The sequence below is a fragment of the Dasypus novemcinctus genome, chromosome 4, assembly GCF_030445035.2.
Source record: "Dasypus novemcinctus isolate mDasNov1 chromosome 4, mDasNov1.1.hap2, whole genome shotgun sequence".
Classification (NCBI taxonomy): domain Eukaryota; kingdom Metazoa; phylum Chordata; class Mammalia; order Cingulata; family Dasypodidae; genus Dasypus; species Dasypus novemcinctus.
Window position 1 is genome coordinate 102,170,060 of NC_080676.1, and position 12,324 is coordinate 102,182,383.

The 12,324-nt window shown below is 36.9% G+C and overlaps 1 protein-coding gene across 50 annotated transcripts in view; it reads left to right on the top strand.

The window, feature by feature from the left end:
* Nucleotides 1-12,324, top strand: part of ABI3BP (ABI family member 3 binding protein) — a 258,238-nt gene that overhangs the window by 237,042 nt on the left and 8,872 nt on the right. For all 50 annotated transcript variants that reach the window (XM_058295957.1, XM_058295933.1, XM_058295935.2 and 47 more), the window contains 3 exons: nt 9,968-10,047; nt 10,839-10,868; nt 11,477-11,638. In XM_058295957.1, the coding sequence (XP_058151940.1) occupies nt 9,968-10,047; nt 10,839-10,868; nt 11,477-11,638 (272 nt within the window). The remainder of the gene's footprint in view (nt 1-9,967; nt 10,048-10,838; nt 10,869-11,476; nt 11,639-12,324) is intronic.

The following is a 12,324-nucleotide window of genomic DNA, read 5'->3' on the forward strand; positions in this document are numbered from 1 at the left end:
GGGTAGGCAATTAGAAACCAATTATTCTACACAAATTGATGAATGCTCAGGCAGAAGTATGCAAAAGATACTATGGGAATTCAGGGTGGGTGGCATTTAGCAAAGTCTGGGGAAACATAGGAAAAATTCCTAGGCTTGAAGGATGAGTAGAAAAGAGCTAGCCAAGTAAGTGCGGGAGAGGGAGAGAGTGAAAGAGAGAGTATCACTAATCAGTGCACAGAGGCCTGAAATAGCATGGTTGCATGCAGGGAGAAGTAGGCTATTTTCACAGTATGAGTGGTGAAAAATGGCTATAGGCAGAGGAATCAAAGAAAGAAGGAAACCAGATGGAAGTCAGATTGCAGAGAGCCCCTTCAGCTAGTTTGGGAAACTTCAGAGGAAACGGGGAGACTCTGAATAGTGGTAATTGCTCTTTCATTTTAACTGAAACAATCACTTTTCATACTAGAACTTCTTATAACAAGGAACAGTTGCCGAACCTTGAATAAATATGATAAAGAACGTTTTGTCAATGCCTTGACAAGGGTGCCATTTTGGCTTCTGACCTAATTGAATAAAGTAGGTGGTAAGAGAAGAGTACCCTTGTCCTAAACTGTAATTCATTCTGTAATCACAGGATCAGTCAGGTCATGGCACACATCCAGCTTCCAGTTGTAATTGTTTGGGGATTCATGCTATTTCTGGTGTTTGCATCTACTGAAAGACAAGCTGTGATCTTCTTTGCCCTGCTCTCATTGGTGTGTCTTGCTTCTCCTATCCTTCATCAGTGGGTGGTCTTATGAGAATTCCTACTACTTATCCTTGCCTCAAGACTAACAGTCTAAAGGAAACCCTTTCTAGATTTGTCTTTTGGGGAAAGCACTATTATATCAACTTTAGGGATCACTGAAGTCAGAATCCCATGCCAAGTTTTACCACTTGGCATTAATTTGGGACCATTCATTGTGTCTCTATGCCTTGCTAAAATGGCCCTAAAAATGTCTTCCCTTGTAAATAGCAATATGTGGTTTATGCAGTGCTATTTTTAGGGTTTGGTATGGTTGAATAAACCCCATTAGGATACCAAGACTATTAATCTTCATGTGATGATTTTACCAGAATTATACTGGTAGCCCCTAATTAGTGGGTCATAATTCAAAAGTTGTAAGTTAATAGTTTGAAGTAGACATTGTTTTCCCATTTGGGGAGAAATACAATACACGTGGATATAAGGTGCTCTGCTGAAAATTGTTTAGTCCACAATATGTGAAGTTTTGTAGTAGTATAGTAGTTCATTAGATCCTAGTCCCCAGAGAGTCTGTGTTAACAGAGGTATGTCAGAGATTAGTTTATCTATTTAATGGGATAAAATGTTTTTAGCTGAAATATTGAAATTATAGTTTGAAGTCCCATTAAACAAACCAACTTAATGAGTTAGGGTAGAATAAAGTGAAGTAGAATAGTTGCACTTAGTATTATAATTAAGCTTGAAAGTCTCTGAGAAAACAAAAATAACACCCAAGAAACCACTGGAGGGCACCAAAGACAGTACTTGAGAGCATAGGAAGTGTAGGACTTAACACAGAGTTCTGTGATTTAGAAAGAGAAAAGCTTCAAGGAATAGCTGGAACTAATGCTTGAGAGTAAAAATGGGATGGAAGGGGCAGGCTGGCATGAATAGGAAAAGCAACAGCAGTATTCCTTTTTTTTTTAGAAGGTACTAAGAATTGAACCCAAGACCTCATATATGGGAAGGAAGCACTGAACTACTGAGCTACATCTGCTCAAGGAGAATTGGGGTTATTTTTGTTCATTTGTTTTGTTTTCAGGATGTACCAGGGATCAAACCTGGGACCTTGTATATGGAAAGCAGGCGCTCAATCATTTGAGCTACATCTACTCCCAAGTATTGTTCTTTAAAATCAAATCCATGAGCATGATTTAGGTGAACCACAAGTCATCCTCTAAGTTACTATTGACAGAAAAATCAGTCACAAGCAGAATATAAAAATTACCAGTTCCCAAATTTAGGTTTTTTGGTTTTTTAAATTCAAGTTTACTAATTTGTTAAGGCACGGTCTCTGCATTTTATCTCTTCTGCCCCAACCATGATCCAAGATTAATGCTAATAAAAGACACTGTAAAATAAAGAGGAAGTATGTATAGATGCAGCTGCCAGGTGATTTTTATTAGCCATAAAGAAAGAATGACTCTAGTCATATTTCAAAGCTTAGGGAAAATATGAGTCAAAATATATGATAAAATTAAATTCCTAAAATAGGCAAACTTTGATTTATAGCTGTTAAAATTTTCTCATGGGGTTCTGGATTTTCCTACTTGAAAAAAAAGTGGAATACAATAGATTCTGCAAGCATTACCATAACTGTGATCTGGTGATAGGAGATACAAGTATATAACTCACTTTAGTGGCATTTTCTATCACTTGGTCTGATTAAGAAATATGGGATCTGAAAATAGATGATAATTACTGGCTAATCTTCACTCACCAAAATGGATGGAATAGTTTGGTAAGAACGTTTAACCCAGGAGAAGCAAGGCAGAGGTTATATATATATGATTATTTTTTTCTCCCAACTGTTCACACGCTATTCCAGAACCAAAATGACGGCAGACCTTGCTTCCTTTTCCTTTTCACAGTTTATGCCAACCTATTTTCATGATTTAGTTGGGCTTTCATCTACTCTGCAGCAGCTCAAAAAACAGTTCTCCGTAAGGGACCAGCCAACAGCTGTTTTGCTGATGTGAGATATCAGCTCCATACTTGGCCTAAGATGTTGGTAACTACAGAGAGAAGAGCCGTGTGGTTGCTTTGGGAGTACCTCGGTGCAGCTCCAAAGGCAGCGGGGAAGTGGGGGGGTGGGGGGTGGCATCAGCAGCCTTGCCTGCAGATGGCTGTGGTAATATATGTGCATAGGGGCCATTTGTGAGGAACTGAAATTGTTTCTGTCAAGTGAAGCAGAATTTGTTAAGAGAGGGAGGATCCCTCTCTCAACAACCCCCATCCTTAAAATAAAAGAAACTGTAGAGATGTTGGTATCCACTTAACTATGTTCTTTCTACCCCCTTCCCTATACTTACTTTCTACTTATTTCTTCCCAGTGAAACACTGTTTTAGCTTCTAATTTTTACCACAGGTTTCTGTATTAAAATAGACAGATAGCAAACTCATGAAAGTTACAACTTTGGCAAACAAGTTTTTCCTTTTCTCCCTCTGACCTGATTTTGAAACTTCTTAGAACTTCTGAAAGCTAGGACTAACATTCTTCTATTTTTGGGTAATCTACCATTGTTTCTCTTCCCTTCTTTCCTGGCCCCTACATGGCTTATGGTGTTCTGCGTTCTTTCTCAACCCTGCATACACTGAACTCTTCCATACTAAAATGTAAATGACTGGCGGTCTTATATATATAAATTAGGGACATTTTAATGGACATTGTTTTAGTTTCCCAGACTGCTCAAGCAAATATCATGAAATGGGTCAGATTAAACCATGGGTATTCGCTCAAGGTTTGAGGCTGGGAGAAAGTCCAAATCAAGATGTCAACAAAATGATGCTTTCTCCCCCAAGACTGTGGTGTTCTGTGGCTGGCTGTCAACAATCCTCAGTCCTTAGTTTGTCACATGGCAAGGCACATGGTGGCATCTCCTGGTCGCTCCATTCTCTTCTGGATTCCATTGAATTTCAGCTTCTTGCTTCCTTTGTCTTTCTCTCTGACTAAATTTCATTCCACTTTTAAAGGACTTCAGTAATAGGATTAAGACTCATCCTGATAAAGGTGGGTCACACCTTAACTGAAGTAGCCTCATCAAAAGGTCCTACTTACAATGGGTTCACAGCCACAGGAAAGGATTAAATTTAAGAACATGTTTTTCTGAGGTATATATACAGCCTCAAACTACCACAGACATCAATATTAAGCTAAAGAAAAGGTAAGCTATCAAAAGGCAATAAGTGATAAGGGAAACACTTTGGAGGGCATCAGTTGAAATTATAGAGGTTGCCTTCACCACACCAAAAGTTAGCTTTGTCACTGCCATTTCTCTGGCTTTCCCCTTAAAATTCATCATGAGAGATAGCAAAAGAGTCAGTGTTACCTTTCCTGCCTCACAATTACCCAGGAAGACTAATCTCTTTAGGCAATGTGTAGCTTGCATTGAACTAAAAGAGTAAGTCTTTGCTATCTTGGATAACCATGTTGTTTGCAAAGACTACTGATGATTTGTATTCATGTGAACAGCGGAACTGATAAAGTATATGTCTTAAACACGAAGTCATGATGGCTTGAAAAGGACAAGAAGTGTGAACACACTAGTTGATCACTATGGTCTCTCCTACCTTAAAATGATTTAATCATCTGCTATCCAAAGCCATGCACAGAATCAGTGAGAGAACTGGCTGAAAATAATACCACAGCCTAGGTCAGTCTCACAGCAAGTAAATTGCCCTTGTAAACTGTTTTTCTTTGAACGTGTTTATAGTCTGCAATTTTTTTTTCCTAGCTAGATTATTTTTAGCCTAACATTTTGGTAAACTGTCAATGGACTGGTTCTTCCTGATGAACTGGTTGGGCAATATAGATGGACAACCCAAATTACAGAATACTAAAAAAGCCTTTAATCCTACTCTTCTCTTCCAATGAATATTCGTCTCTCCTAACTTGGCTGAAAAGTTGAAGAATCCACTGCATGTTCCAGACATACATATGGTCTAGCAATTTCCTATGGAAAATATGGCCTGTCAGATAATTTAATCAAATTCACTTAGTCTGCTAAAGTACTTTTATTGTCCTCTGTGGTTTATGAAGATTTTGTAGAACAGTTCTTCCTCTAAGACTAAAATGAACCAAAGCTGGCAAAAAAGTTAGTTTGTGACTGTTCTTTGTTGTTTGATTTAATAAAATATTGGCACTGAGATTAGCTGGAGTAGAGGCAGCAACTTCTTATGAACTGTAAATCTGGCTGAATGAAACAGGCATGTGAAGAAGCCATTATACCTTTTTCATAGTGTTTTTCTGAAATTCTGTTCTGTGCAGCAGAATCTGTATTAACTTTTCAATATCTCTTCTTATGGACTTTGTATAAAATAATAAAATAAAATACCAAAGCATCAGGCATTTTATTTTATTTCATTATAGGTATGGGCAGCAGGAGAGCAATTTCTCCCTTGTTAAAGAAGAAAGAAACTGAGTTCATTGCTCAGCTTAGTAACTTCATCAGGCACAGTACAGAACTCCACTAGTCTATAAAGAGAGTAGTTCTTTCTCTTGCATCACTGTATACATTTTATGACTGAATTCCTTGGTGTGTAGGAAGGGAGTTGGAGAAAGTCATGGCAACTCTACAGAAAAAGAGTCTGCCCAGCTCTGGAATTCTTGTGCTGGCCTCCCCCGCCCGAGGATAGACACACAAGAACCATCCCCAAAGACATGATGGGCTGTTAGTGTAGGACCCTCATTCCTGCTGATAACCTGCTCTTCTTTCTGCCCGATTTAGGCTCATTTTGTTAAGTATCCCCTCAGCTCTGGTCAGCACAATGTCTGAAAGGCTCACCATACCCAGAAACACTTACTATAATCCTGCAGTGTCTTTGGAGACAGTTTACCCAAGTAGAATATCCCTTTCTCTCTTCCACTGGCCCCTCCCCTTTATGTTCTCATTTCTCCCCCTGACTGAAACCCCTCCTGAATGGGGCTCAAATGTTTTAAGACTATACTAGGAGTAAAGCAGCTGGCCAAACAACTCAAAACAAGTGGCTAGAGGATGGCCTTTCCATGTATGCAGGAAGTTTATGAAGCTTTTGTTAGAGTGAAAACCAGCTTTTTAACCCAGTAGGATGTATTTAACAAAGGAGTTAATCAGATAATGGAAATTATAATTCAGCTTTCTATTATGGGCAAAAATGGAGGAAGGGTTATAGAGAACAAAGGAAAGAGAGTAACAGGTGACAGAAAGAAGTGTCTGACATAATCAATTCTGAAGATTATCAACTCTCCCTCCGAAGAAAAAAGTCTGAGGTTAGATCCTGCAGGTTGGGGGATCTCTATCTCTGACAGTTTTGCTCAAGAACCACAGATCCCACTTTTAAAAACCTGAGCTTTTCACTTCTACTAACTGATGAATTTTTGAACTCTTATATGTGGCAGTGTTTGTCAAATTCCCCAATACAAGGGCACTTAAAAAAAAAATCTCTAGAGATACGTAATCTACTACTAATAATTACAAATCACTTGCTATGTGTCAGGCATCTTGCTTTTATGTAGACTATCTCATAAAAATCTCACGAATTCTTTTAAACCCATGAGGATATTATTAATGGTGCCCTCACAAATACCATTTTGTAGATATAAGGAAACTAAGAAGGTAATTTACTTTAAGTCACACATTAAAATTTGAATACAGCTGTGAATCCACATCTTTCTGGCTCCAGAACCCACTTTCTTCCTCAAGGCACCATGATGCCTCCTGACAGGGACACACTAGAGGATTGTTTTAGTTGCCATCCACAACTGGTCCTGGCAGAGGCAGGCATGGCCTTCTGTGAGGGGTGTCATTTACCTGGCTTGTTCACTGTGGGGCTCCAAGGCTTGGCTGCAGTTGCCATCTAGACTGTATTCCTTCCCAATATTTGTGTGTGTGTGTTTCTTCCACGTTACCCATTCATAATGAAGTAGCTGTTTGGACAGTATTTCACACCTATGCATACAGGTTTATGAAGCCCAGAAATGGTTAGACCTTAGGCTTTGTCTCTAACACTGGCATTTAATCTCACACACGTCCCAAAATCAACTTTTCTACAGTAGTCTTAGTGATCCTTTTAAAAGTATTTTTTAAATTTATTTTTTGAGAAGCTTTAGATTTACATTTACAGAAATATTATACAAGGTAATAGGGATAACATATATTCCCCCACCCCCTGACCCACACCCACACCCACAGCTACCCTTATTGTTGACATCTTAGTGTGGCACATTTATTATAGTTGAACCATTATTGAAGCACTACTACTAACCAAGGTCTGTTGCTTACATTATGGTTTATATTTTGTGCTATACAGTTCCATAGGCCTTGAGTGGTCACTTTTAAATTCTTTTATCATCTTACAGAAGTTAGGCTCTGAGGTTCTTACATGTGCCAGATATTCATTTTGATGTAGTAGGTCTTATGGATAGATTCTACATTTTTTCAGTTTTGTCAGAAATATATGTATATGGTTCAAAAACTCAAATAATACTAGAAGAGTAGTTCTATTCCTAAATTGTTTCCCAGAAGCAATCATTTTCAATTATTTTAGCTATTTCTTCTAATTAAATCCACTATTTCTAGACTATTTCTCAAAATGATTGAATACTCAAGTCATCTATTTTTCCTTGCATTTATTTATGCTTGTTTATGGCAACTCCTCTCCCAGAACCCCTCATTATCATTTTTGTCTCTCATGTTGGATCCCGATTCCTGCATCCTACCTTCGTTTACTCCCTCACTTAGTGGCATTTCTTGAGAAATACATCTTGAGACGTTATGGAAGACATTATTTTTGAGTCCTTACATGTCTGAAAACGTCCTTATTCTACTTTGATACCTAAGTGATCATTTAGCTGGACATGGAGTTTTAAGATATAAATGATTCGTCAGCTTTTTGAAGGGCTTGCTCCATTGTTTGCTGACTTCCAGAGATGCTGCTGAGAAATCAATTGTCAATCTGATTCAGGACTCTTTGAATGAGACCTGTTACTTTTTTCTCAGAAGCGTTTAGGATCTTGTCACCATCCCTAGAACTCTGAAATTTTACAAATAGTTGCTTCGAATGGTCTTTTCTCATTTTTTTTTCCTTTGTCCTTTCATTTTGCTGGACAACACTATAGGCTTTCAATCTGGAAACTCAAAACCTTTAGTTTTAGGAAATTGCATAATTTCTGGAATAATTTTCTATTCTTTTTTCCCCTACTCTCTTTTAGAATTCCTACTTGTGTACTGTATTTCTTAGAATAATCCTCCAATTTTCTTATTTTCAGCTTTTTAAGTTTTTGTTCTTATATTTTAAAACATTCCTTAACTTTATCTTGCAGCTTCTATTTAAATTATTTATGCTCTATTTTTATTTCTAAAAACTCTTCTGTAAAATTTTTAAATAGCAGCCTATACTTATTTCATAGATACAATCAACATTTTTTAAGACATTAGTCCTTTAGACCTATGGTGTCATACATCCTGTGACAGAATATGCTTCTTGAAAATATTCTGTGATCACAAATATTTTCTGTTTATGGAGGGTTTAAACAGCCCCCCAAAATGTGCCTTTTAAGTTACCATGCTTTTAAACTTAGTTTAAAATGATTTTTTCAAAACTTGGCAAGTATCATAAAATGCTGGCAAGAAACAGAAAAAGCTCATGAATATTTGAGGCCATGCTGCAAAAGTAGCTAAAGTATAAATAACTGTGAAATAAAAAAGACAGACATGACTCCAGCAATCACTCTTGGCCAAAGCACAAAACTTTTGGCAATGGCGTGGAATGTGAAATGCAATACACACTTTTTTCTTGTTGTGTCGTTATTTTTTGTTTTGTGTATGTGGTGGTGATGGTGTTTTGTTTTTTTAAGGTTATTAGGCCGCTCAGCAAGACTTTATAACCTCTGGGAAATACTCCATGCCAAACACCCCATGTATGTGTGATTTATTTAAATGACTGAGGTGTTTTTGTATCAGCATTTCCTTATGGCAATGATAATGGCAACTTATATCAGTGACTTCATTTATAAAATGCTTTATCACATTAAAAAAACTATGAGGAAGGAAGAGTACATTTTAATCCTTTCACAAAGAACATGTTTAGAAAGTTTAGAAAAGCAAAGACTGGTCATAGCACAATGTCTAAGAGCATCATTGCTCTCAAATGTAAATTAGAATACCTAGTTATTATATTACCATGTATATGCAGAATCATTAACATTGCCTGATGCATACAGTAAGAACTCCAGAAATGATTGCCACTGTTATGCCAGAATGTCTTTTACTAAATTCTAGCAGTGTTTTAACGTAATGTCTTGGTAATTAAGTAACTGACTCCTTAAGCCCCTGCAATTTTGGCCTTCATTACCATTCACGTGGTGCCCTCTGCACCAAACTATGAGACCTGTCATCCTTCTGTTTTTCACTTGTTTATAAAATATCTTTCAACCTTTGTGTGTTCCAAATTCTTACTGAATTACAAACTTTTGAAAGATGGAAATTATTTCTCTTCCCAAGTCTTGTACAAATTTGGGAATCAGACAATATCCTATTTGCTGACCCAGGTTAGTTTTGCATTCAGTTTTGCTTCTAAGTCTGCAGCTGAAAGGGACACCTAGTTTTAGACAAACGGCAAATTGCTTTACTTTCTGAATTTCTTAAAAAATTATTTTCTCTGCTTAAGTATTTTATGAAAAAGATTTGTCAAATACTGGGTAGCAAACTTAGTGCACATAATTAAGAACAGAATCAAACATATATATAACTCTGAGAGAACTGGAACTGTCATTTTTTCAATCATAAAGGGTTAAGGGCCTGGCCCATATTAATCTGGGTTATAAAGGGAGAGAGATGTCTCAACCCGGGTGCCCAAAATTCTCATAAGGAAACACTTTACCATACATTTATTCTGGAGACACTGTGACTTCCTGGACCCAAAGAAAACCTGAGTTCCAGGAGATACTACTAGGAAGTCCTTGAAAAGAAACAAATTCATGGGCATCTGTTTCTATAGCTCTATCTAGAAGTTCTCAAATTTCAGTGCTTATAGGATTTACTATGCTTGTTTTTTCTTTCCTAAACCTGCCTGGTTTTTCTTTCTTCAAGCTGCTTCTAGAATATATATTACCATTCACTGGGATTATGATTTCAAAACCAATAAGGACATAAATATAAGGGAATGTTCCTTCCCAACCTCAAGAATAAGTTACAATTACTTTTTTATTATTTTCCCCTATAGTTACGAATTCCAGGTGAAACCCAAAAATCCACTTGGTGAAGGCCCAGTCAGCAACACAGTGGCATTCAGTACTGAATCAGGTAATCACATCAACAGTCATTCCCAACAAGAATGTAAAGGGCGAAAATGGAGCAATGTTTTGAATAGGGAGCTTGTTTGAAACCCAGCCAACACAATGTGTACTTAAAAGAATTTATTAAATTTTAAAAACCATCCATGGAAAATGAAAATTATCCTTAGGGAAACCACTTATGCTTTTCTTCATTTATACTTAAGTCAGAAAAAAAAAAGACATGTTTTAAAAAGGGGGAAAAAAAGTATAATCTATACTCAAAAATCGAGTATATAAATGCTCCCTTGTATGCCTAGAATCAAAGGATCAGGCATGGTAAAGCTGTATTACATCCAAAAAGTGAATTCATTTGATAGCTTTTTATGCTAGGCAGTGGTGAAATTTTGTAATTTGACCTTCCATGCTTCAATTCCTTAATGCAATCCATCTGTATACATAACATTTTTACGTGAATAATTTCGACAGCAATTGCAGTACATGGTATCCTGGTGATTTTAGTATCAACAGTTTTTCTATGAAACTAAAAGAGGATGAAGAGAAGGCTGGAATAGTGACAAAGATTCTTACACCAATAACATGTACCAGATATTACTACAACTCAGTATCTGGTGGAGAAGAGATTCTTCAATTAAGAACAATTTACAAAACAAAACAAGCTTGCAAATTCAGTCGTTAGCGATTAAAAATTTTTAATATCCCTAAGCACCTATTTTCTTCGACATGCCACTGGAACATTAGGAGTTACTTACCGAGTTACTTACCTAATAACTTCTCACTCTGTTTGCTCTTTCTCCTCAGCGGATCCAAGAGTGAGCGAGCCAGTATCTGGTAAGTACCCTACCTCGATGGAAATACAACCTCTTGCCTTTCTAAATTGATTCAACCAAAAGGCATGGCAAAACTTTAGTCATGATTTGACTTTTTCCCATTTAGTCTTCAAAACATCAATAGGCTATGAATGTTTGCCTAAAACATTCAGTAACAGTGAGAGTCTATGATGCTATGGGAGTAAATTAGAATCTTTCAATTATGTACCAGGCCAGCTCAAATTTTCTGTTTAATAAATTCAATCAAGATATTAAAAGAGGGAATGAGGGTGTTATAACAAGTCACATTCAAGTGGCTGTTTAACTTTTACAATATACAAGAGAGAAACCTAAACTTGCTCCTAAAGAACGCTGTTTTACATCTAGCACTGCAGAGGTATTAAACACCTAAACATACTGCTCTAGGATTTATCCCATTTTGACAGGAATTTAATTTGAGGTTTAAATGAAACCTTATATTTTTGGATCCAATAGCTAGCTGTGGAAAAAAATCAAGTACGAGCAAGTTGATAATGAAGTGTGTGTACTGCCTTTTTAAAGTTTTTAGGACAGCCCTACAATATCTGAGAGTCAGATGCTAAACTCAGACCACGTGTTTTCCTTATGCAGCAGGAAGAGATGCCATCTGGACTGAAAGACCCTTTAATTCGGACTCTTACTCAGAATGTAAGGGTAAACAGTATGTCAAAAGGACGTGGTATAAAAAGTTCGTAGGGGTGCAGCTGTGCAATTCTCTCAGATACAAGATTTATCTAAGCGACTCACTCACAGGTAAGCAGGGCTCCTAGCCTTGTTTTGAGCCTTTCTCTTCAGTGGTATGTTTTGCAGCATTCTGTAACTTGGCTTTTCCTATGAAGAACAGCAGGCACTAGGTGTGATATAAATTCAAGTAATTTCCTCTTGAATAAGATGTTACTGGAACACTTACCAGACTAGAAAACAAGGACTTGAGACATGTTATTAAAAGGTAAATAATAAAAATGCAATTTGAAACAGTGCCATCATAGTATACTTGAATTAACACGCACTACTAGCACATTCAAGTTCAATTTTGTTTTAGGCATCAAAGGATAAAAAACCTACTGATAATAAAATGAGTGTATCTAACAATAATCATAGAAATATTATGACATCTACGATTTTTAGATCTGTCAGAGACAAGATCAAAGTTATAAACACTGAGCCCCCTGCTCACTGGTCTCTTGCCCCAGACCCAGTGAGTTATAATTTTCTTTTCTGTATTCATACAGTAAGAAATTTTAACCAAATAATAAAACATAAGGCTGGTCCCCACATAGAAAAGTAGACATTTGTTCAATTAGTCAACAAATATTTATTATCTACTTTGTGGCAGATAGTATTCTAGGTGCTGGGGATAAAGCAAGAACAGAAATCCAGATAGACCTACCTTGAGACACCTATTATTCAGAATGGCAGGTATCAGAGATAGAGGATTC